The 25880-nt window shown below is 47.3% G+C and overlaps 1 protein-coding gene across 3 annotated transcripts in view; it reads right to left on the bottom strand.

Annotated features, from left to right (window-relative positions):
• PRKDC (protein kinase, DNA-activated, catalytic subunit) overlaps nt 1-25880 on the bottom strand; it is a 2754228-nt gene that overhangs the window by 649979 nt on the left and 2078369 nt on the right. For all 3 annotated transcript variants that reach the window (XM_085605657.1, XM_085605658.1, XM_085605659.1), the window contains one exon: nt 22170-22344. In XM_085605657.1, the coding sequence (XP_085461783.1) occupies nt 22170-22344 (175 nt within the window). The remainder of the gene's footprint in view (nt 1-22169; nt 22345-25880) is intronic.

Genomic DNA, 25880 nt, shown 5'->3' with positions numbered 1-25880 from the left:
AGAGCGTCCCGAACATTGACGGGAAAACGACTATCGGGCAGCCATGCATGGCGGCGCAAAGCAACCGACCGGGCCATTGCCCTGCCCACAGAGTCAGTAACATCCAGGGCCGATCGAAGGGAAAATTGTGCCAATCCTCAGCCATTAAGAAGAAGGCAATTCTAGTCAGCCCGGGGCCCTTCTGGGAGAGAAGGAAGAAGGAGCTCAACCAAGTCCCAAAGGGCAAAGGAAGTACGTGCGAACACGCAAGATGTGTTCAAGGCACTGATGCCCGCACTGGCGGAGGCAAAAATGTGGCGACCACATGTCTCCAGCCACCGAGACTCCCTAGTGGGAGGTAGCAACGGCAGAGCGGAAGAAGGCTGCAAAGCGAAAGCCGCCTGGACAACCAGACCCTGAGCTCTAGGGTGAAGGGACAAGCAGACAGGATCGTCTGAGGCCGGGCGATGCCGGCGAGCAATGGCCCGATCAACAGGGTCACCAGAGGAGGGCCGTGCCCAGGTACCAAGCAGGATGACAAACAAAGACCAACCAAGGGGCAGCAAAGACTCCACGTCCACAGGCTCCATGTGGAGGAGATCCAGTAAATAATCAGAGGGCAGGGAAAGCGCAGGGGGATGCAAGCGAAGAATATCCACCGCCCTTCGAACAGCCCTCACGAAAGCCGCACTAGCCTCTGTCACCATTCTGGGGGGCAACCACAAACCATCGGTCGGGGACGGTTGGAGGCTAACTCGCCCACTAGACAGTAAAGGTGGAGGAGCCTGAGGTTGATCCAATGGCCATGGAACGCTAGGCACCTGTACCAAGGGGCACTGAAACGACCCTGGGCGCGGTGAGCCCAGAGGGATCTCATCCTCCTGTAACAGAGGAGCCGTAGGCGCCGGCACCGGCGTCGACCAATGCTGCGACGGCGTCGCATCGGCATCGAGAACCTCCAGAGGGGACTCAATCTGGGGGCAGACCGACGGCGACCCGACCTCCACCTGCAGGGAAGGAAAGAGGTCGACAGGGTGTCGAACTCGGTGCCGCAGCAGACGTCAGCGCACGAAGTCGCACAGGGCTATGCGGCGACTGGACGGGTGGGCTGGACGGACGACTGGGATGCCCCTCCAGGCAGTGTCTCGTCCACGTCGTTTCGACTCCGGAACCGGAGTCGATGCACGCAGCCGGCGTCGAGGACGAATCTGCCGGCGAAGACCCAACATGCGTGCCTTCCTCCTCTGTGGGACCCGAAGGCGCACCAGGGAGAGGGGGTGACCCAAAGAAAGACTGGAGATCCTTTGAATAGGCCTCCATTTAGGTCCTTGTCGCTCCGACACCCGGGAAGGATGGGTATGGGGGAGACGACAGCTGGGTGCCTGTGCCTGGCAAAGACCGAGAGCAGTGGGCCCCAGTGTCAAGTTTACGGGAGGACGACCTCCGTGACTTATGCTTGTGCTTACCCGTCTCCGGACGACGTCCACGGGAATGACCCCGTGAGCGTGCCCGATCCCCAGAGGGAGATCCTCGGTGTGAAGGCCCGGGACAGGACATCCGTGCAGCCAGCAGCTTCATACGACGCTCCTGTAGGGACTTTGGTTTCATCTGCCGACAGGCGTCGCACGCTTCGGAGTCGTGGTGCACTCCCAGGCACCACATACATATGGCGTGCGGATCCGTGACAGACATTTGCCGCGTGCAGGTCTCACACGTTTTAAAGCCCGAAGGCGTCGCACACTGTTCCGTAACGCCAAAGGCATTGAGAAGGCCTGAAAAACAGGCCATGGAACCGCTGGTTGTCCGGGATCCGAGTTGGGACGCGGAAAAGAAGAAAAACTGACCTCAGTGCGCCGGGAGGGGCTTATATGGCTCCGCTGACATCACCTCCGTGGACGACGTCAGGGCAGAGCTGTGAGGCTGTGTGCCCCCGGCGCGCAGAGGTGCTGCTGCGGAAAGTTTTCCGCATCCAGTCTGACGCCTGTTGTTGTACTATGCCAGACGGTGAATATACAGTAATGACATGGTATGTCAATGGTTTGGGTAATAATGTAAAAAGGGGATTGGTAACCAAATATCTTACGAGACATAGACCCGATATAATATTTCTGCAAGAGACGCACCTTTTGGGAACGACATGCTCCTTTCTGGGATAGGGGTGCTTCACCACTCTGGAACACGCGGGATTTACCAAGGGCTCCCGTGGGGTGGCGATCCTTATTAGGAAGTCCCCTCCCTTTCATGTCACACAAACATGGGTGGACCCAGAGGGAACATATGTCGCGGTCAGGGGTGTTTGGAAACACAGGACTTATTTTCTAGCTAGTGTCTATGCACCACCTCGCCTCCAACAACGCATGTTAGACAAATTGACTAACCTCCTCTTGCACTCTGGCCCCGCCATACACATCCTTGGAGGAGACTTCAACGATGAATTGAATCCCCTACTGGATCGCTCCTTAGCCCGAGGGGACACCCCAGAATTCACACCTCTGGCCTGTTTTTTTAGAGTCACTGGGCCTGTCTGACATGTGGCGGGGCCACCATCCGCTCCGGCGGACATATTCTTACTTTTCCAGTGCCAATAAGGTGTTCTCCTGCTTGGACTATCTTTTCGCTCCAGCAGGGGAGATGCAGCGGGTGGCCGACATAGACTAACTGGCTAGGGGAATATCGGACCATTCTCCCCTGCTCATGAAAATGGGTGGTGGAGGAGGTCGACGGCTTCCGCAATGGAGGCTTAATGCATGGGAGCTGCATGATGAGACAGTTGCTGAAGAGCTCCGTGTTGACTCCCAGCTATATTTCACTGAAAATGAAGGTTCAGTCCCATCTGCAATTACTTTGTGGGAGGCCTACAAGACAGTACTGCGTGACAGGGTGCAAAATGTACTGGCCCACAAGAAGAAATGTGCGACTCAGGAGCTTGAAGAGTTAGAACATACCCTTCTGGACTTGGAAGGGACAAGCCAGGCTACAATGACGGAACAGGATCTGTGCAGGCTTGAAATAACTAGGCAAGAATACTTAGCGCTTGCGACTGATAAGGTAAAAACAAACCAAATAGCAACCCAACATCACCTTTACGAAACGGGAGATCGGGCGGGTAAACTGTTGGCGTAGCTGGGGCGAAAAGAAATTGAGTCAGGTTGTGTACTGTCTATAAAGGAGCAAGAGATTGTTCATACCACTCCGGAGGATATCGCGGGAGCTTTTGAGCGCCATTACAAGGCTCTTTATGGAGCCCGTACTCAAACGGGAGACTCTCAGATATGCCAATACCTTCAAGGTATTGACATGCCCACCCTTACACCCGACAAACGAGATAGCCTAGAGGGCAACCTGACACTGGTGGAGGTTACCGAGGCCATAGGTCACCAGAAAGCAGGTAATGGCCTGCCGAGTGAATTTTTTAAACTGAACACTGCATTGCTGGCGCCCCATCTCCTAAAGATGTTAGTTGAATCAAAGGAACAGGGGTGTCTTCCTCAAGACCTTTGTCTAGCCACAGTGGTGGTCATTCATAAAGACGGGAAACCCCCAGATGATTGTGGGTCCTATCGCCCCATATCCCTCCTTAATATTGAAACAAAAATCCTGGCCACGATTCTTGCACAGCGCCTGTTAAGCGTGATTCTTCCGTTGGTGCACCAAGACCAATCTGGCTTTATGCCTAAGCGTGCTACCCGTCTTAATTTACGCCGGCTAGCTAACTGGAAGGACACAGTACAGGGTCGCGACACTCCCCATTTGCTTCTCTCGCTTGATGCGGAGAAAGCGTTTGACACGATTCACTGGCCCTTCATGTGGCGCACTCTGGAAGCAATGGGCTTCGGCCCGTTTTTTTTAGAGTGGCTGGCTTTGTTATATAACACACCCGAGGCGCGAAAACAGGTCAATGGCACTCTCTCCACCAGCTGGCCGATACAACGCTGCACCAGACAGGGTTGCCCCTTGTCTCCTCTGTTTGCCCTCATATTGGAACCTCTGGCGTGCGTGGTTCGCTCCCGACCTAACCTCGGTGGCTTCCCAAACGCTCCCGGGTCACTGGAGGAAGAACGCATATCGTTATATGCAGATGATATGCTGCTCTATGTCTTCTACACATCTTTGAAGAATATGGCAGCTACGCTGGCTACAAGATTAACTGGACTAAATCCACCCTCTATCCAGTAAGTGGTGATCCCACATCTTACACTTATCCCAGCTGGTTGCGGCTGGCCGAGGAGGGCTTTCTTTATCTGGGCTATAATATTACCACTGACTCCGTGCTTCGCGTGGATCGCAATATACGACGTGTGCTGCTGAATTTTCAGACAGATGGGAAGCGGTGGAGGAAACTGCCTCTCACTATCATGGGAAGAGCCGCCATGTACAAAATGGTGACGCTCCCTCAGCTTCTTTATGTTCTTCAGAACACTGATCACAAATTACCTGATACAATTTTCGCTTCTATTGATAGTGAGTTGCGCCTCCTCCTCTGGGATGGTGCTCATCCACGGATAGCATTGCGGACCCTGCAACGCAATCCTTACAACGGGGGTTTGGCCGTACCAGATGTCAGAGCCTACGACAGGGCGGCCCACCTTATCATTATTAATGAGTGGATTCACTGCACCAGGGGATCATACAGCATATAGGCTGGAAAGGCTTCAGTTTCATGAACGCTCCCACCTGCACTATCTATACGGGGGTGCCGGCACGACAACTCCTTCCCGCTACCCAATGGGTAATAGAGACCGGTAAAACTGCAGGGAAATTGATGAGATGGGAGGGGAAACCTACACGGGAGACCCCATTATGGGACGGAGCTAGTTTGCGTGAGTTCAGGAAGCTGCGGGGCTTCAAACAATGGGACCTCATTGGCATTTCCAAGATAGGAGACCTTCTGGAGAGAGGCACACTGGCCTCCTTCTCGTTCCTTCAATCCAAATATCAACTGCACAGTTCCCAAGCTCACGCGTACCTTAGGCTTCGCCATGCCTGGCGGGCGTAAGGGTTGGACAACGGGGCACTGCCGGAACACGCTCCCCTTGAGGGCAGACTCCTTCAGGAGGAGATCCCGACTCAGGCGATATCGCTGACATACAAAACGCAGCTCAATAACATGCCAGATGGTCTCGGCCCACTTCACACAAAGTGGGAACTCACCACAGGACCCCTTGAGGATATAGGACTGGGAAGCGGCCCTCATGCACCCACGTGAGGTGGCGGTCAAATTAAGACTGCGTCTTATCCAATACAAGATCCTTCATAGGGTCTACTATGATAGGGAACTATTGCACAAGATGGGGAGGGTGGAGGACCCTGCATGCCTCAGATGCCGTACGAAACATGGCACATACATACACACTCTTTGGGAGTGCGGTCACATTAAGCCCTACTGGCGCACAATAGTGGGGGAATTAAATAAAATACTTGGGGCAACCATTGAGATGGATGTGAAATTCCTACTATTGGGAATTTCCACTGATGTCGATCTGCCACGGTATGGACTCTTACTTGCTAATCTTGGGTTGGTAGTGGCTAAACGGGACATAGCCAAGTACTGGGGTGTACAGCGCCTTCCTACATTTACAGAATGGAAATCCAATATGGATTTATACATGGCTGCGGAGAAAGTGGTTTATAAAGCGAGGGGCTGCCCATGTAAATTCCGAAAAATTTGGTCCCCATGGTTGAAGTATTACAAGCTCGATTTGGATGTAGAAGGGGGAGCCCTTACATTATCTCATGTGAGGTCTGGTTCTGGCTTTTGAGAAACGCTTGCCTGCCCTCTGTTTGCGAATAGACTTCTAGTAGAATGGTCCTATGTACTATTCGGATTGTCACGGTTGATATGTATGAACGTTTTCTCTTGAGTAACCCTTCTGCGAGATTCATTGATCATTGCTGTACCTCCATACCTAATGTTGATCATACACTTTGCATTGATGACTTCTTTTCCCATCTGTCAATATTGTTATTGAATTGTATAAAAAATTTAAATAAAGTTTGTGGTCATCATTTTCTGCATAAATCTGCAAATTCTAGAAATGTGTTCACATACCACCAGTGGGAACATTGTCCAACACCGCCGTAGGGCAGTTCAAAAACCTTTCCACAAAAGTTTCCGTATTTTTCAGGGTTTAATATGTCTGACCCAGCCTCATAATATTATATGGTTGTACCAACATCTGCACAGAAAAATATGTTAAACACCAAACAGATTTACTCTGCATCCTTTATTGCCCAGTTGTCTGAACAGGGTTACAACTTATGAAAAGACACTATAGACTTGAAATCAGTCAGGAGTACTAGAGAATGGCAGGTGCAGGGGATAGAAGCTTTATTTAGAGCATGCCTCATCTCGCAACAACTCATGTTTTTGAATGAGACCGTGCAACATACGTCTTGCCTTGGACTAGCCAAGAACGAAGACTTGAACTGCCGACACCATCACACACCGAGGGCAATGAAACATCACAGGAAGGAATTACAATAGATGACATCATACAATACAATAGATCAGACCCCAAATGGAAGAAATGGTTGATTTGGCTAACAGACACCAATGGTTGTCAGGAAAGATTAATGGGTAAAACCGAAGGGTTCACAATCCATAGGCCAGATCCGCGCTATGTAAAGAGACAACATCCAGGGGTAGTGATGTCATACAGTGTTGGGAAGTTGTGCCTCGATTGGCTAAAAACGTCAACACTTACACAGGTGAAACAACACTTATCTTTACTCATACAGGATATGGATCTTAGGGATTTTTTACCAGGTCCCAGGAAACCACATCAGAAACGCTTCATATATGCTGGCATTTATTCTGCCTACAATGAAATATGGAAAATATCCCAACAAGAGGCCGCGGTGAGACTACAGGAAATAGACCGTAAAAACCTAGAAAAATCTCTAGCAGTGGTAGACAATGGGTTAACTACATTGACCTCCAGGATATATTCCTTAGGCAACATTGTATATTCTGCCATAGACATCCTAGAACAAGATTTGGCCATGTTACAACCTGGGCAATCTCAATTACATTCTATCATGTTGTTAAGCTGGACGCTGCAATCTTTGCACGCAGGTTACGTGCCATGGCGTTTTATCAACCGCATGTCTCTGTTTTCTGAATACAATCTAACAGATAAACGGATAGAAATGGCACAAAGGGGAACAAAATATACAATGCTGCATATCGACAAACTGGATAGATTACCATTTACAGTGGCAGAATCACCGTCCATGGAATGGCTAATCTATGGCCACATAACTCTACGGGTCAACTACTTTTCAGTTTCAATATTGCCTTGAACAAAGGCAGGCAGATATGAAAAAATGGGTAAAGAATACATTAAGGAATCTTGGAAATTACCATACAGATTTCGATGCCGGAGTGGGGATCGAGAAGTGTTTCTTAGCGGTACAAACAGTGAGAACGCTTTAAGTGGATCACTCATAAATCAGGATATAATGCTGCACGGGGCTTGTAATGGTTCTGTAGCGAACTTGTCCTGTAATCTGAGGGTTCCCCAGCTACAGTGATTACTCCAGCATTCAGGCTACTTTCGAATGGGAGTTACTTGATGCTGAACGATTAAGGCTGCTGTGGAATGCTTCTGGGCGTTGCATATCTGGTAACCGTGAGCTGTAGGGTTACTTGTTGGATGCAAGTATTGTTTCCACCGACACATACAGTCAGGGAGGCGCCGTTATGGCCTTCACTGAATGTTTATTACGGTTTGATACACTAAGCAGAAAGAAAGCCATGCTTTTACAGAAGTCTGCGCACTTAACCTCTGCTCGAGAGACTTTTGATCTCCAGGTCGCAAGGTCTTCACCAGAGATACAGGCGCTTATTCATACAAACTGCCCTTTCCATTTTGTAGAAATGGTAAATCGTATCTTTAACATGTCTGATACGACTGGCATTGTCTACCTATTTAAGACCATAGGTTCTGGACTTCTAAGCACCTTCCAGACGGTACTTGGAGTTATACCAAACTTCATACACTCCGTATTTGGAAGCATCTTTGGAGGACTTCCGCTAATCCTGTTTCTAATAGCAGATATCCTGGTTATCTTCTATCTGCTACACCAGTGGTTCCCAAACTGTTTCAACCCATGGCTCCCTTGACCTACTGGTTGCTGGCCGCGGCTCCCCATTATGTTACTTTATTTTGCTGGGTGGAGGGGATGCAAGATCGGCCTCGGGAGAACTTCCATTTTTCTCCCTGAAAAAAATTGGGATGAAGCAGATAAAGGGATTATAATCATATATGGCCTGAAAGCATGGAAACACGCCCATTACCCCAGAATTACGCTCACAAACCGAAGACCACGCTCGCAGGGAACTAGCGTCTAGTCTTGTGCAGGTCCAGCCCTCATGCCAAAGAAATAGAAGCCAACAGCGCCCCATTCCGTGGCTTTTTGGATAGTCATCCACATAGGCACACCTCCTCTTAAACGTGCTGTCTTCTCGAAGTCATGGAGTGTTCTAGATTTGTTTGTGTTGCCTGCATTTCTATGACCAAGCATGCCAGAAGTATTTCTGTGGGAGAACCTGTACATCTAGAATTGCTGGAAGGAGGTTGTTGCGTGCAGTTTAACATGCACAGATTTTACTGCAACCAAAGTAGCCATGGTCATTTTCTCTTTAGTCTGCCAAAGCCCTGAATACATATATGCATTTATTCAACATCTGGCCTATCGTCCATATCATGCTGGTCACATTGTGAGGCTCATCAATGAAGCCCTGGAAATAATTTCTCCATCTTCGATCACATCAGTTTTAGGAATGGCAAGTATCAAATATAAAGAATATATGACTTCCAAGAAAGCCAATCTTATGTGTATGGTACATAGAGTTTGCTTTTTCAAGCTTTCTGTTCCCTCCAAATAAAGGCAAGTGTATTTAGAATTACTATAATTGAATTCCTATTACATATGACTGAAATTGGGAATTTGCGTGTCAATCATTTTTTAAAGGCCTCGAGGCAGATTAATACACATATTGTAGTTTTCTTTTCTTTTTATATTTATTTTAAATGTTAAAACCATTTCCATTGTTTCGTCTTCCTTAGTGGTTGTTGTCTGTTGTCCCAGTAAATAGAGCAGGTAGCTTTTGTCCCCACTACAAGAAACAGATTTCTAGAAAAAGGTAGTTTAGATCCAGCAGCTGATTCAATAATCATGTCTGCTGTACATCGTTTTCAGCTGTTTGCACTCACAGCAGGATGGGCCCACCAATCTGGGAGAAGCCCAGCTGATCTGTGTGTTCAGTTAGCTAGAGAGTGAGTGGAATCTAGTCTGCGCGCATGACAATTGATGGAGCCTTGCATGTACTTAATTTGCTGCCTTTAGAAAACTTCACTGTAGAAGTTACACACAGGAACTGGACAACTGGAGCAATGTGCAAATAGCGAGCAGCAAAAGATACCCGACCCCCCAACGCAACTCTATCTTTTGCTTTGGGAAACAAACAGCACAGAACAAAATGCTCCATTTTCTTTTCTGCTTTCAAGAATAGCGATATTGTTTGTGTAGAGTTAAAGGCTTCTTAGGAATTGTCAGACATGAAACTGTTCCCAGTATTAGTGGCAACACTCTTTAAACACTGTAAAAAGCCACGATGTGGTATTCTCATGTGGTGGTTTCACAGTTTTTCAGCCTGGGTAAAAGGCTTAGCTGGCTCCCTGTATCCTCAGATTTATCAGCTAACGCTGGTAACAGCTGTAGTAGGCCAGAGCAAAACGAGCCTAACAGTTGCCACCCTAATTAGCTATCGGTGGTTCCAAAACTCTGTGCATGGCCCCCCTGGCTAGTTTTGATGGCGCACCAGGGTGCCGTGGCGCACAGATTGCGAACCACTGTGCTACGCAATGGACATCCCAGTCACCAAGGAGATGGAAAAAGCAATCCTGGAGCGGAAATACCGTGACCGCATGGTACAACATCTAGGCACATCTCGCCTAAGTGAACTAAGTGCATCTTGGTTCCTGTCATTTCAACCAGTCTGGATGGACTGCATCTTACCTGTCCTCCGATGCCTGTTTTGCGGAGAAGAATGCGTGTTAGACCTTTGTTTGACACTCCCATCATGTGCGTAACTGGACTTGAATGCTCTACCGGACCTGATAACGGCACATGTTCTGCAATGTCCCCAGCGTATTCCAATGTTGTTGGCGGCATTCCTTGAGCCACCGCAGGTAGTAACTGCACCTGCTGGTATGGACACCGGCTCCTCCACTGACACCCAGGGTTTGTACGGCACACAGGCTGCCCCAGCACCGGCTGTGGACAGCATGTAACATCATCTGTGCTCAATTGAGGTGCTTTGCGAGGTGCTACAGGGGCCGTCTACTGTGGAAGCAAGCAATGAAAATGTTGCATCTACCAGCCAGGACACAAACATTTGACTCATTTTTGGCTCGTCGTGTGCTGGGGAAAAATTCGCCTTTTTTAAACAAACTCAATTTGGAATTCAGAAACAAAATTGACATTGACATTCCTTGCATTTATTGGGCATAAATGGCTTTCTAATGCTTATAGTGGTTTGGACTATAACTATAGACACTTTTAGAGCAATAGTTTGCAAATATTTTTCTTTTAAATTTTTTAAAGCTTTTTAGAAGTTTTTAGAAGTTTTAAACATTTTAGCCAAACAAATGTTTCATGAACTTTGAGCATACCAATATCTAGTTAGGCTAGTAGTACGCTATAGGTTACATATGTCATGCAGTCGGAACAGGAGTGGGTGTTATATTCCATATAGGTACCTTATATAGGCGTAGGTAACATCACAACCTTTCACCTATATTCTTCCCTACATTACATACATAACAGTTCTTAGGCACTGACATTTTACCTAGATACGACACTGCATTCAGAACGCAGGTTTCCTAGTTCGAATCTCATACATCATGCATGAGGCTTCTTGGAAGCACAGCAGGATTAACAGCAGGACTGGCATCTCCTGTATAATATCTATGTCTAAAGATCAGGGTCGACGTCAACCTTTAGGCCGACACAGTAACACAGCAAGGTAGGACCCCTGGGAAAACCTGTGGGTATATATACATAATGTCTTGCTTAGAGAGACAGAGGAGATCGTGACTTCCTGGTTGACACACTGACCAGAGACGCTGAGGTTCCTGCATGCAGACGCTCCAGCTAGCAGTGGTCTAACATCCCTTGCGGGGTGTCCAACTCGAGACCAGGACAGGGTCCCACATTTCCAGGTAATGGGGTGGACTAGATCCTAGAGGGATTCTTGGCATAACACCTACACAGATGCTAGGTACATTTAGGTACATCTAGTTAGGGAGACATCCTAGGAGTACACACTTTTTATCATGTATTTTATGTACTTGTATATATTCATGATTACTGCAAAATGGTAGAACCGTGCCATTCCTTTACTTTCATAGTACTACTAATCATATATCTCTGCTACTATCTAACGGTTGTTGCAGCTCATCTATTCTAAACTAGAATAACAACTCTTCAATAAATACTTATTGAAACTGTTGTGTAGTTCCTATAGTACCCATGCAGGCCCTGCGCGTTTGGATAACAAACTGGGGGTTTTGTGGCAGATTGGTTCCGTACACCCCCACAGAGAAATGTTAGCCTGTTTGCATTAGCTAGCACACAGTGCCACTAGTGTCTCCTCTTATCGGGGGGAGAATAGTTTCTGGCAACCTCAGAACATGACAACCCTCATCCCTCAGGATCGTGGAAACAATGTACTACATTTCGCTCAGTCTCTCGTGATCACTTTAGTTTGTCTCAGAGATAAACAGCATGAACAGTCAGGGCGTTTTGTTATGTTTCATATAGGTACCCTAATATAGGCCCGGGTAACATCATACCCTTTCACCTACATCCCCTCCCCTACACTACACAGTAACAAGCCTTTTTAGGATTGAACCTTTACCTAGTTCTAGTCCTGGGCACAGAAGGAGGGTTTCCCTGAACAATGGCGTTCTATGACTTCATGTTGAGACTGACACAGTATGAATGAATATTCATAAGGGTGGTGGAGAGGCCCAAGGACTTGCCCGTAAGTCCTTGAAACGCTCTAGCACGTTGTCTTCTTTGACACCGAACAGGCGACGACCATCAAAGGGCATGACAATAAGGGTAGCTTAGACATCCCCTGAAAAACCAGTCGACCTCAGACAAGTGTAGCGTTGAAGGGATACCGACTTTGAAAGCATCCTGCCTAGCAAGTCGGCGGTGTCAAGCCCACAGCGAATGGTAAACTTAGCTGCGTCTTTCCCCTCAGCAATTCCTTGGGAGAGTACACGAGGCTTCCTCCTGGCACAGGGACAGCACCTGCGCTACCATATCCCACACCAAGTGGGTGTAATGGCCCAATAGACATGCAGTGTTTACCGACTGCAGTCCCAAGTTGGAGGAAGACAACATCATCTTCCCAAGATGATCCAGCTTTTTGGATTCCCTATCTGATAGGGAATGCGCCTTTGGACGTTGAGGCTTGGACCCCCAAGCTCTCAGGGGAGGGGTGTTGTGAGAGGGGTCGCGCGTCAGCCAAGCGTTGGCGTTGGGCGAACATCCTATCCACAGGAGCCCCTGTGTTGGGCCTGGAGCAGGTGTCCAAAAGGATGTCAGTAAGGGCTTCATTAAACGACAGCAGGGGCTCCGAAGAGCTCGCTGATGGTTGAAGCACCTCGATCAGGAAGTTAGTCCTGACCGTCACCGCAGGTAGCTTGAGGTTGAGAGCCTCGGCCGCCATACGCAACACTACTGCATAAGAAGCTCCCTCCTCCGTAGCCACGGTAGGATGAGACAACATGCCAAGGTCTGGAGAAGTATCCAGACCACTGCCATCCCCAAACTCCTCTTGCCAGTCCAGATCATATTCCAACTGGTCAGTTTAAGGGTCTCTAGACCCCTCCGAATCCTCATCACCCTCCTCTGGGGACTCTGTTGCTGCCTACCCGCTGGGTGTCTGTGGACTTGTTCTCGGCTGCTGCCTGTGTGCTGTCCCTGAAAGCCCCACATCTCGCCTCGCAGCTGCCTCTGTGGAGTTTGGACGGAGGAGAGGTTGGGCCACTGGAGATTGCTGTGGGGTGTGCGGTTGTTGCAGCAGGGCTGCGAGCGTTGTGTCCAGGGACTCCATCTCCCAGGAGTCCCTGCTAGCCCGTCACGAAACACCTGGGCCGCTCTCCCTGCTTGCCCCGCCCCCCACCTACGGTGTCAAAAATCATTGCCTCCTGAACCTTATTGGGACTCTGTTGCTGCCTACCTGCTGGGTGTCTGTGGACTTGTTCTCGGCTGCTGCCTGTGTGCTGTCCCTGAAAGCCCCACATCTCGCCTCGCGGCTGCCTCTGTGGTGTTTGGACGGAGGAGGGGTTGGGCCACTGGAGATTGCTGTGGGGTGTGCGGTTGTTGCAGCAGGGCTGCGAGCGTTGTGTCCAGGGACTCCATCTCCCAGGAGTCCCTGCTAGCCAGTCACGAAACACCTGGGCCGCTCTCCCTGCTTGCCCCGCCCCCCAGCCATTACCTCCCCCCATTTTAATAGGCCATCCTCCCCGCTGTGCAGGAGCGCGCGGGAGCGTCCCGGGAGAAGCCCGGGACAAGGGCGGGACCGTCTGTGGCCGTCCGTGGTCGGGTGAGGTTGGGTTGGCCCACCTCCCTTGGTTTGTTTTTCTTTGTTGTTTACTTTATATAAGGGAGGTTTGGTGGATCTTTGTTGGTCTTAAATCCAATTTAGTTAATCTTTTTGTTAGAACCATGCCTCTACGTTCAGGGAAGGAGCGAAATGTTCAACTGCAGACTTCGAGTGGGGTGGTAACCGGTCCCTTGGATGCATTTTTAATAAAAGCAACAGGAATTCTAGAGAAGGAGATAGCCTTTGCTGAGAAACGGCTTTCTATCGATCTTATCTCAGGGAAATGCTCTTCCTTAGGCCCTATTGCCTCAGCGGCTAGCCCCCAAATATCTACTATGAGATCTAATGTTCCCTTGGTCACAGTTTCGGTGGAGGTTCACCCTGAGGTTGAGGGCTTGTCATTAAATTCCTTCGATAGTGATTTAAATGCTAGAGACTCTGTTGATGGTAGGGGTGGGGGAAGTGTGTTATTGGTGAGCCCATCACTATTGGACTCATCCTCCAATGGGGAATCTCTGAGGAATTTGCCCCGTAAGAGGAAGAGAAGCAAGGGCCGCCAGAGGGGTGGAGTTCCAAAAATTCCTAAAACAAATAGCACATCACAGCCATCTGTTACCCCCGAAACCTTCACTGGTCCCCAGTATACACCGGCCACTAATACTTCACCGCCGCCCTCTCATGATTTATCCAGGATCTTAGATTTCTGCTTTGGAAGCAATAGTAATGTCGATGGCCTTTTGGGTAAAATGGAAGTATTATTAAAAACTCTTATGCTTCCCCTACTAGAAAGAACTAGACTTATGAATTTTAAATTAGATGCACTTGAGAATGTTGTTAATACTAACTCTGGAATGTTAAATAAGTTAGTAAATGCTCAAGTTGCATCGTCTACTTCTACTCCCTCTAGTGTTCTTAAACCACAGGGACCTGTTGTTACTGTTAAGCGGCCCCATTTAGTCTCTGCCATACCAACTAATACGCGGTCTGTCATTAACATTGCAGGTTCCACGGCCCTTAGGGGTGGGAGCTTAAATAATTAAACCATGCCCAAACCGGTTACCACTGCCCAGGCTACAAATCAAATGAAGGTCAGTTCTAAACCCACACCTTTGCCCCAGCCAAGTACCTCTAAGTCCACCAATGTTACTTTGGCTCAGGATTCTGTGAGGGGCGGTCATAAACCAACTACACAGACTAAACCAAGTATTGGTGCATCGGGGAGTGTTATAAAAATTCTTCCACCCACCCGCAGAATGTTACCAAGCTGGGTACCCTCAGTACTGACTTACCCCTAGAAGCTACCCCCTACACGATTGTTCTAACAGGTGTAGCTCCAGTTTTGGGGAGTATACCAAAGTCCCACGGGGATCTCAAAAATAAAGTTGTTTATTGGTTAAACAAAAACAGACCCCTTCCACCCTCCTCTGCCACGAAGATCCCGAGTGTGAGAAGAGTAAACTGGGTGGGTCATTGTCCGAAGGACCTGGAGGGGGATTGCGTCATCGTAAACTTTAGGGATCCATGGGTGGTGGATTTCATACGCAGGGAAGCCAGGTTTGGGAGATTGGGAGACGTGCAGTCACTGGGCCTTAGCTATTTTTACCCTAAAAGACATGGTGTGTCCTACAATAACCCTTTAATATCTCGAAGAGCTGCCGGGAGATTACCAGTAGACGGGGTTCTATTTTCTCCTTTTTTTCCCCAAACTGTGTAATCGTTTCGAACCCTTATCTGGTTTGGAGGGCATCGATTGACTTAACCCCGTATCTGGTGGAGGGAGACATCCTAGCAATCATGTAAAGGGGGTAGTTGGTGTATACAGTATGGTTTGTCCAACTAGCCAGGAGGGTGGACCCTCCGAGAAGGGGTTGGGGACGGCTATTGCGAGTGATGTAGATGGTAACATGTTGGGTGGCTCCTATTCCTCCGATGGTGGGGAGATAGGAGCAGAGCCGAGTGCCCCGAATCTAGTAGTTCCTGCTAGCCAGGATACGGTACTTAAGATGGCCTCACGGAATATTGCTGGGCTGAAGGGGCGGATTAGCTCAGAGGACTGGGCAGAATTTATCGATACTTTTGATATTTTTGTTTTCAAGAGAGTTGGGCCCCTGATCCAATATTTAGGGCAGGTTTTCTAAATTTTTATAAACCAGCCATACAGGGTACAAGAGGCAGAGCGTCAGGGGGCCTGGTAGTCTGGGTCAGGCAATCTATCGGTTATAGCCCGACAGAAATTTTAGTGAATAACCCGGATATTTTGGGGATTAGGTTATGTAGGGAGAACCATCAGGACATTATTGTTATTAATGTTTATGCCCGAGGACGATCAGGCGGGCGTTCACTGCAAATTATAGAGGAGTTGGACTCGTTCCTTGAATTGCTTGGGAGAGACAAAATAATTCTTATAGCCGGGGATCTAAACTGCACCTTTGAACCCTTATTATGCGAGGATGCGAGTCTGGGATCTGATGAGGATGCAGTGTGGAATATCCCGCCGTTGTCTCTGAATAATATCAAAAAGGGAACAGAGGCAGCATTGCACTGGTCAGGATTGTGCCTGGAGTGGGGCTTGAGAGCAGCTAATGGTCGCACCCCCTCGGATAAGGCTGGCCTCCCGACTTTTGATAATGGGGTTAGCAAAAGTCAAATTGATTATATCCTGGTTAAAATGGAGTATTGGTCCCTCCTGGAGGACATGGAAGTCGTGGTTCGTCCAGAGAGCGACCATAATCCATTGTTTCTAAGGTTTAAGCTTCCAGGTGGCCCCGGAAGGTCCCCTTTAGCCCAGTGTATTACTGCAGAGGCCGTTTTTACTAATGATAGGAGGCTTAAATGGTGCAGGGTTGTGGCGGACCCTCCTCTGTTAGATGGCATATCGCTGGAAGTTACATCTACTCTGAGTGCCATATTGAATTTATCCCCCAACTTGGAGGCATCAAATCAGATTTGTAACCTTCACGAACTGTGCTTTACTAAGCTCAAGGCCCTCTTAACTCTTCCTATAAAGCAAGGAAATGTAGGGAAGCACATAATGGGCTAATAAAAGCTATTAAATCTAGAGTGACTTGTGATATCAAATTAGCTCGCCAAATGTACAAGAAGGCCCAGTGGGAGGCAAAGAGGGAGTGGGATGAGAACCATTGGACCAACCTCTATGAGGCTTGTTTATCCTCAAATCAGGTTAAGTTCTGGGAAGTAGTGAAATGGGGTAGGAACCCCGATTCTCAAATCCCAATAAATGATGTCCCTGTGGAAGCATGGGTGGATTTTTTTTCAACCCAGTTTAAGGATTTGGATATAGAATCTCATAATGTCCCAGGGAATAGGATATCTCCGCCCACTTCTCCAGGTAATTCATTAGTGTTTACGAATGCTGATACGGAGTCAGCCCTACGTTTGGTCCAAGCAGGGAAAGCTCCCGGGATGGACTGCATCCCGGCAGACCTTTTTAAAATAGATCTCCAACTCTGGATTCCCTACATAACTCAGATTGCAAATGCCATAGCGAGGGGGGCTAGGATTCCAGAGTCTTGGAAAGGGGCGGAAATTCTTCCCATTTTTAAAAAGGGGGACCGTTCGGTCCCGGGGAATTATCGCCCTATTAGCCTTATCGACTCTTTGCAGAAAATTGTGGCCAGAATGGTCCTTGCTAGAGTTCAAGGGTGGATGGAGACGGAGAATATTCTCTCCCCATTACAGGCTGGCTTCAGATCAGGCACCAGCACCATCAACCAGGTTTTCAGATTTACTCTGATTTACTGGAAGGTGGTGCTGTTGGGCGGAGGGTCAATCTACGCCGCCTTTGTGGACCTTAAGTCCGCTTTCGATCTCGTGCGTAGGGCAAAACTGTGGGCAGTCTTGGACAACTTAGGTTTGCCGTCGGATCTCCTTGAACTTATTATTAGATTGCACGAGGGCAACTTTGCCAGGGTGAGGTGGGGAGGCCAAGGGCAGGTGACGGATAGTTTCCCCGTAACGCGTGGTGCTCGCCAGGGGTGCGTTCTGGCACCCACCCTTTTTCTATTGTTTATTGACCAGATGGTGAAGTTCTTTGATAACACCCCGACTGATGCTCCCATATTGGGTGGGACTAAATTCCCTATGCTCATCTGTGCAGATGACACTTTACTCCTCTCAAAGACACGAAGGGGGCTGCAAACAGCAATAAATAGGTTTGGGGAGTTTTGCCAAGCTAACAATCTCCTAATTAATGTGACCAAGACCAAATTTATGGTCCTAACGAAAAATCGCCCTATTAAAAGCCACATTAGTATGAATGGTGTCAGTCTTGAGCAAGTGGAACTTATGACCTAACTTGGAGTAACTTTAGATTATCGTCTACGCTGGAAACCCCAGGTTGAAGCCCTTCAACTAAGATTTGCCCGCCTTTCGGGCTGCCTAATTCAGGAGCAAAAAATGTCCCTAACTAAACGGGTTACACCTGCACTTAAGATCTATGAGGCCAAAATTAGGTCTGCCATTTTGTATGGGGCTGACCTGTGGGGGTATATGGATTTGACCCCCTGGGTAAACGTCCAAAATAAATTTATGCGCAAACTAGTAGGACTCCCCCATACCACACCGATCAAACCCCTCTTATTAGATATGGGCTGTAAGTCCATTAATGAGATGGCTCGATATCGGTTAGTCGCATTGTGGAGACGGCTCTGGACGTCGCCGGATCTCAGTCTCTTTGCCAGCGAACTGGCGGAAGTTAGATCATCTCTGGGTTCTGGGAATATACCATGGCTACGTGAGGTGAAACTAATTTTGGAAGATATGGGTCTCAGCCAACTTTGGGTTTCCCCGGGTTCTACTGTATTCCCCCCTAAACAAGATTTGAAAGCACTTTATTGGGCTTCCGTCAGACTTCTTTCCGTTGCGAGGTCAGATGCTGTTACCTTAACAGGTAGATTCTTGGTATTTAAAACAGATCCCTTTTTGGAAAACTATTGGGACATTATCACCAATTGTCTGGATAAAAAACTATACCATCAGTTTAGAGTCGGGTCTTTACCCGTAAGGTCCTTCTCCAGGAAATGATCCGGTTTAAATGAATTTCGTCCTTGGTGTAGTGACCATAAGGAGAGTATGGGTCACTTCTTGTTTGCATACCCTGCTTATCATGCCCCTAGACATAGATGGATTAGGCCTATTTGTCAAAGGCTGAAAATGAGAGGGAGCTCAGAGGCTCTGTGGTCTTTGCAAACTAAGACCTCGGAGACTGTGGTAATAGGTGTTGCAAAGTTCCTTGGGTGGGCCTGGGTTATCAGAGCCAGGCACCCGCAGGTATCCTGATTGTTTTCATTTTGTAAGGGTTTTTCACACATTAAGCCTATAATATATTGTTTAATGCTTTCTTAATGATGAACTGTATTGAATATAGGTGGGTTTTTAATCTTTTAATGTAATGTAATGTAATGTATGCATGTATTATTGCTCCTTTGTTGTATTGTCTTTTATGATATTAAATCGAAATAAAGACATATGAAACCTGAAACCTGGTTACCAGTCAGGCCTAAAAAAACCAGGTGGAAACAGGGGCCCAAAACTACCAGTCGGAGCCGGATCCGGCGTTGGGCGATGTCAGTTCGGCTCCGTGTCCGTGGAGGCCAGGGTCGACGCCGACTGGCTTTGGCAGCGGACGTGATGCCGGGGGAATAGGCACTGGGGGAGGTGTTATCAGGTCGACCGGCGCCGATCCGGATCCAGACCTGGATCCAAGGCGACCCTGAGGTGCCTGTGCCGAAGACGCCGGCGTAGAAGTTGTAGGGCCCCCAGCCGAGTCCGTGGGGCCCAAAGGCGCGCCAGCAGAGTCAGGCTGCCCAAAGATGACATGCATCACTTCGGAAAAGCTGCAGAGCTGAGAAGGGGTTGCTCCGGGTCCCGGGAAGGGGGGAAACTCTGAGTCGACCCTTCGGGCTCTGCACCGGTGCCGCCGGAGGAGCCCCACCTGCATCCCTTGTCGCGCCGGCCAACGGACGGGGAGAAGTCGAAGAGCGACGATGCTTCTTCGCCTTGTTCTTGTGCTTCAACTTACCTGAGGAGTGCGAAGACTTCGAGGATGAATGGTGGTGGTGGCTCCGCGACCAGTCCCTCCACCTCCTGCACGGCTGGGGCATCGAACGGTGCGGAGCTGACTGCCGGGCCTCGAGAAGCTTTCGGCAACGCTCCTGCAAAGACTTTGGATTCATGGTCCGGCAGTCAGAACACGACTTGGGATCGTGGTCGCGTTCCAGGCACCACAGGCACACGCGGTGCGGATCCGTCACCGACATCAGTTTTCGGCAGGAACCGCAAGCCTTGAAACCGTGCTTCCCTGACGTGTACCAGTAGTCGAAGACTCAAAACGGCGTCGACAAAAAAGTCAGTCAAAAAGTGACTGGAGGTACCGCTCTCTCCAGATCTGCGCTGGCTGGTGAAGAAAAAGAAAGAACTGACGTCAGCGTGCGAGGGCAGTGTCTAAGTAGCAGGGGAATCTGGGTAGGGAAACTTTGGGGGATTCACGCAAGTGATACCTCCCTGGACTCTACAGGGTGTCTACTTTTCAGAAATGTGTGGGTTTGGTAGGTTTCCCTAGATGGCCGCCAAGCCCGGGAACAAAAACTCATGTGACCCACTTGGAGAAGCAGATAATTTTGTAATAGATCATTTTGATGTCCCCACAACACGTTTTGGGCCCTTGACTGTCGTGGGTACTTGACCCACCTACACGAGTGAGGTATCATTTTTATTGGAAAACTTTGGGGGATGGGGGGTGGGTGGAATTTTGTGGATCCACACAGATTCCAGAACTTCCCACCACAGAAATTTGAAGAAAATGTGGACAAAGTTTGAGGTTTGCAAGCGATTCTGGGTACCACAACCTGGTGGGAGCCAGACAAGTCACCCCATCTTGGATTCCCCTGGGTGTCTAGTTTTAACAAATGAATAGGTTTGCTAGGTCTCCCTAGGTGCCGGCAGAGCTAGGGTTCAAAATCTACAGCTAGGTACTTTGCAAAAAAAGGGTCAGTTTTCACTGTAAAAACGTGGTGTGTGCACATTGCGTTTTGGGAAGTTTCCTGTCACGGGCACTAGGCATATCCAAACAAGTGAGGTACCATTTTTATCAGGAGACTTAGAGGAACACAGAATTGTAGATAAACTGTTATTACCTATTGACTTTCAATGCATTTCTGCCTTCAAATGTAGGACAATGTGTAAAAAAGAACTCACTTTGAAAAATGTCCTATAATTCACATGCTAGTATGGGTACCCACAATTTCGGAGATGTGCAAATAGCTACTGTTTCTAAAATCTATATTTTGTTTCCATTTCAGAAATAAATAGGTGTCTTTCATACAATTTTTCACTATTTATATTTTCCCAAATGAATTGCTATATACCCGATACACAATAAAAAAACCTTTGCAAGACGCTGCTCAGTTATTGGTTCTGGGTTCCTCGGGTTCCTAGTGAACCTACAAGTCCTATGTATCCCCACAACCAGAAGGGTCCAGCGGATGTAACGGTATATTGCTTTCAAAGATCTGTCATACTTAGAAGAAGTTACAGGTGAAAACGTTGGCACAAATGGCTGTTTTTTTCCAACTCTTTGCAATTTTTCCCATTTTCAACTGTTAGTTTCTATAAGAAAATCTTAAAGGATCTACACAAATGACCCCTTGCTAAATTCAGTATTTTGTCTACTTCTCAGAAATGTATAGCTTCCCAGGATCCATTATTGCTTTCATACCCATGTTTACCATTAACTGGAAGGAGGTTGAAAGCACATAAAATAGCAAAAATGGGCTATGTCCCAGTAAAATGTCAAAACTGTAAAAGTGTTGGTTTTCTAAAAAAATGCCTGTCAGGCCCTGAAAGCGGGGAAGATGGTGATTTCAGCACCACGAACCCTTTGTTGATACCTTTGCAGGGAAAAAGCCAGGTACTTTCATCTGCAGCAATTTTTTCCCATTTTTCCACAAAAAAACCCACAAATGTAGCTGTATTTTGGCTAATTTCTGGGTCCCCTCCAGGGGAATCAACAAACCCTGGGCACCTTTCAAATCCCCATGATGTTGGAAAAAAAGGACGCCTATTTGGCGTGGATACTGTATGTGGTCAAAACGTTACAGGGGCCTAAGCGCGAACTACCCCAAATAGCCAAAAAAAAGGGTTAGCACGGGGGTAAAAGGCCTAGCAGAGAAAGGGTTAATAATTATTTTTAGATATCGTCAAGGACTTTAACAGTGGTACCCATCCTGTGAGCACTTAGACTACGCCCAGTTGGTCTGGTGGCTTGTATGCGCCAAGTGGAATGTTTTAAGTTGCCATTAATAGAAAGTTAATCTCTGTACAAGACTTTTTACAAACATTTAAATGAAAAGATACTGCAGAAACACACTTACATCTCTAACATGTATATAATTTTTTTATACAAGCCAAAATAGCATAACAATTTTATAATTTGAAAGATCATAATTTATACAGGGCCTATTTCAAACGGATTCTTTAAAAAAATAGAAAGCACAAAAATGCAAGCTGAGACATACAGCATGAACAGAATTACTCATTCCCTTACCTAGTAGAGGAATGGTCTTCATCACAGTAATCATCTGTTCATCACTGGTCTGGCTCTGACTGCGACTGTGACTGTAACGGCAGTAGCTGTGCATCCACCGGACCAACCAGTCTTCTCTAGTCTTACTCTCCCTATGCAGCCCTTTCAAAAGCTTCATTGAAACTGAAAAGTTGTTCTATGGAGAAGGTTAAAAGCTCAGTAATCACTGTGAGGACTATTCTTTAAGCACATTATAACAATATAATTTACATGATTGTCAGGCAAACACACAATAAGTAAGAAATATAGGGTAACATCAACCATGGCGGTGTTTTCTAAATGTTAACTGCAACATTGAATGTATCCCATGCCAAACTTCAGCATCTGAATATTTAATTACACAGCCTGGGGTGGAAGGGAGGTTGCTAGTGAGTTGTGTATTCATGATTAGCAGAACCTAGGTTAGCTCTGGTACAAATAACAGCGCCCACTTCAACTGGTTAAAGAAAATATACCAAGGGACATAGTAAAGAGAGCAAAGTCTGCTGACTATATAAAACACAGTCAGTCAGTGCTTCGAATGTACACTGTATTATTTGAAACAACTTGTATACATTTACAGGAGAGAACTGATAAAGGTGTAAGGAGGGGATAATCAAACAAACAAATTAAAGCTTTGAGCTATGAGAGGAGCCTTTACTAATTTAAGAGCACTTTCCATAGACAATGTAGACAGGTTAGCAAAACCAAAGGGGGTGATTGACAGAGTGTTGAACATTGCAAGCACTCACCCCCAGTCAACTGATCTGGGTTTAATCCATCCTCATTCTTTAGCTCACTCCGCCACCCCAGTTCAGACATGGCCATATGCAAATCAGTCTGACCCTCTGCCTCAAGGGAACAGTCCAGCCTGAACTGCCAAGCCATGTCTTCCCTGGACCAGAAACAAGCATCCTGGGACCGGTTTCGGGTTCATAACCCTCATCAGCCAGGCTATCTTGTATCCAGTGGCAAAGTGAGCAAGGGACCCACGTCTGGACATACCCTGCCAACTTAGGGCGAACAAAGCAAAACCAAAGGGGATGATGGACGGAGTGTTAAACATTGCAAACACTCGCCCCCCAGTCAACTAATCTGGGTTTAATCCATCATCATTCTTTAGCTCACTCCGCCACCCCAGGTCAGACATGGCCATATGCAAATCAGTCTGACCCTGTGCCTCATGGGAACAGTCCAGCCCGAACTGCCAAGCCATGTCTTCCCTGGTCCGGAAACAAGCATCCTGGGACCGGTTTTGGGTTCATAATCCTCATCAGTCAGGCTATCTTGAATCCAGTGCAAAGTTAGCAAGGGACCCACGTTGCAGCAGTCAATTCAGAAACTAACGATATTTGATAAAGGTATTCACCGAAACGAGTCATGCCACACAGTTCATTAAAAGCTGCCGTACCTTGATCCGCTGTGTCCCTCGTGTCTGCTTAAAATGGAGGTGACCTACTTTGTGATGTGAAGTGCGTTAGCCAGTGGCGCACAGGGGGACCCTTCCGTCAAATGTCCTCGCCATCAGTGGCAACTCTTTTGTGAGTTTATGTTCCGAGGTATCGGAAGCCGAGGACCGCCACCCGACCCAAGAAGGCTGAGGAACTGCTGGTAAATACAGTCCATCACTGCATTGAGTGACGTGGTCACTGCTACCGTCGTCTCCAGTCCCCTGCATTGATTGGTGAAGTGCGGCTGGAAGTAGGGGCATGGGAGGCAGCTTTCATGAGATCTGCGCTGTGAATCTATCCTCATTATGCTCGCATTCAGAATTCAACTCACAGCAAGCAAACAATATCAAAGTTGCAAGAATTCCACATTGCGGTTGTACATTAAGCTGCATTGTGGGAGTTGGAGTCTGTACCTAGAACGACGACGGCGGCTCTGAGGCTAATGTGAGACAGGTGAGCCCTCTTCACTTGCAGGAGAGGCGGAACTATTTACAAGACTTTGCACCAGTTAAATCAGAAACTAACGGCATTTGATAAAGGTATTCACCGGAACGCGTCATGCAACACAGTTCATTAAAAGCTGACGCTGTGTCCCTCGTGTCTGCTTAAAATGGATCACACCTACTTTGAGATATATATATATTACCTACTGGCGGTCGCCAGTAGGTAGTTATAGTTAGGACCACGTTTCGATAGGAAAACCTCAACATTCTATTTTGAATAACTTTGGCGCCGGTCGATGAATCCTCGCGAATTTCTCAAAATAGGTGGGGCGCTACGCTCCGCTCCTACCCTGAAAGTCTCGGGGGGATCCGTCAAGCGGGGGCTGAGATAAAAGGGGGGTCCCAAAACGCGTTTTTCCCATGCATTTTTCCATAGGACCTTTAGAACGAGCTACAGCCCGAACGGCTGAACAGAATTACTCAAAATTTGGCAGAGAGGTAGTCCCTAGGTCAAGGAAGTGCCTTTTGTAGGTTTGGTGTAAATCTGTTCAGTAGATTCTGAGAAAATAGCCTTTAAATCAATATATATATCTGAGCCCGCTTACGGTACGCTTACCGTACGCTTACGGTAAGCGTACGGTGGCGAGCGCGATTCTGATTGGCTCTTAGATCTTAGTAAACATTCGAATCGGCCGAAACCAGGAAGCGGCGGCCGCCATTTTGTGTATTTCACTCTGAAAAAAAAGAGTGAAAACAAGGAAAGGGGGCAATGAGGAGAGTTACAGACCCCCTAACATTAGTAAGGGGGTCAAAGAAGGACAGAAAAGTACAAAAAAAAATTTATTGATTTTTAAAAAAATCACGGGGTACGCGTACGGTAAGCTTACGGTAAGCGTACGGCAAAAAGTACGCATGCGCGTAAAAAAGACACGCGCTTGCGCGCATGCGCATAACAGTCACTACCCGACACTTCCGCGTAACGTGCGCGTGTGGCGTGAGCGCGCACGCGTCCCACGCGCAGTACGCGTGGCTACGCAAAGTGCGTAACTATACGCAAGCAGCGTAGATAGATTACGGACGTTGCGTAAACCGTACGCTTACCGTGAGCTTACGGTACGCGTACTAAAAAAATATTTTTTTTTTAAAAAAAAGTACTGCAAATAAATTTTACATGTTTATTTTAAAAAATATATTTAAAAAAACATATTAAAGAATTTTAAAAATTTAATCATAGTCTTTATAAAAGGTAAGATAATTAAATTAAAAATATGTTAGAAAAAATAGAAGAAAAAAAAAAAAATTAGCATTTAAAAAACCTTGCAAATTCACTGAAAAAACCATGGGTTTCACACACGTTATAGTTAGGAATTAGCATTTAAAAAACCTTAGAAATTCAGTGAAAAAACCATAGGTTTCACACACGTTATAGTTAGGAATGAGCATTTAAAAAACCTTAGAAATTCAGTGAAAAAACCATAGGTTTCACACATGTTATAGTTAGCTGGACATTTTACTCGTAAAAAACCAATGAAATTGCCCCGTTATAGTTAGTTCAGCTAACTATAACTCGCGCGCCCGCAATGCACTGCTGATGACGTCACATATTACATCACTCATGACATGGTCAGTGACATCACTCATGACATCACTGATGACATCTCAAATGACATCACTGATGACATCACTGATGACATCATCCTTGTGATAGAGTGGCAGACCTCCTCTCACCCTAATATAACCTTTGACACACACATTCAAAAATAGAGACTAAAATTTTCAAAAACAATGGACATACCAAT

Source organism: Triturus cristatus, chromosome 5_1, assembly GCF_964204655.1.
Source record: "Triturus cristatus chromosome 5_1, aTriCri1.1, whole genome shotgun sequence".
Taxonomy (NCBI): Eukaryota; Metazoa; Chordata; class Amphibia; order Caudata; family Salamandridae; genus Triturus; species Triturus cristatus.
This window is presented reverse-complemented; position numbering and strand designations above follow the sequence as displayed.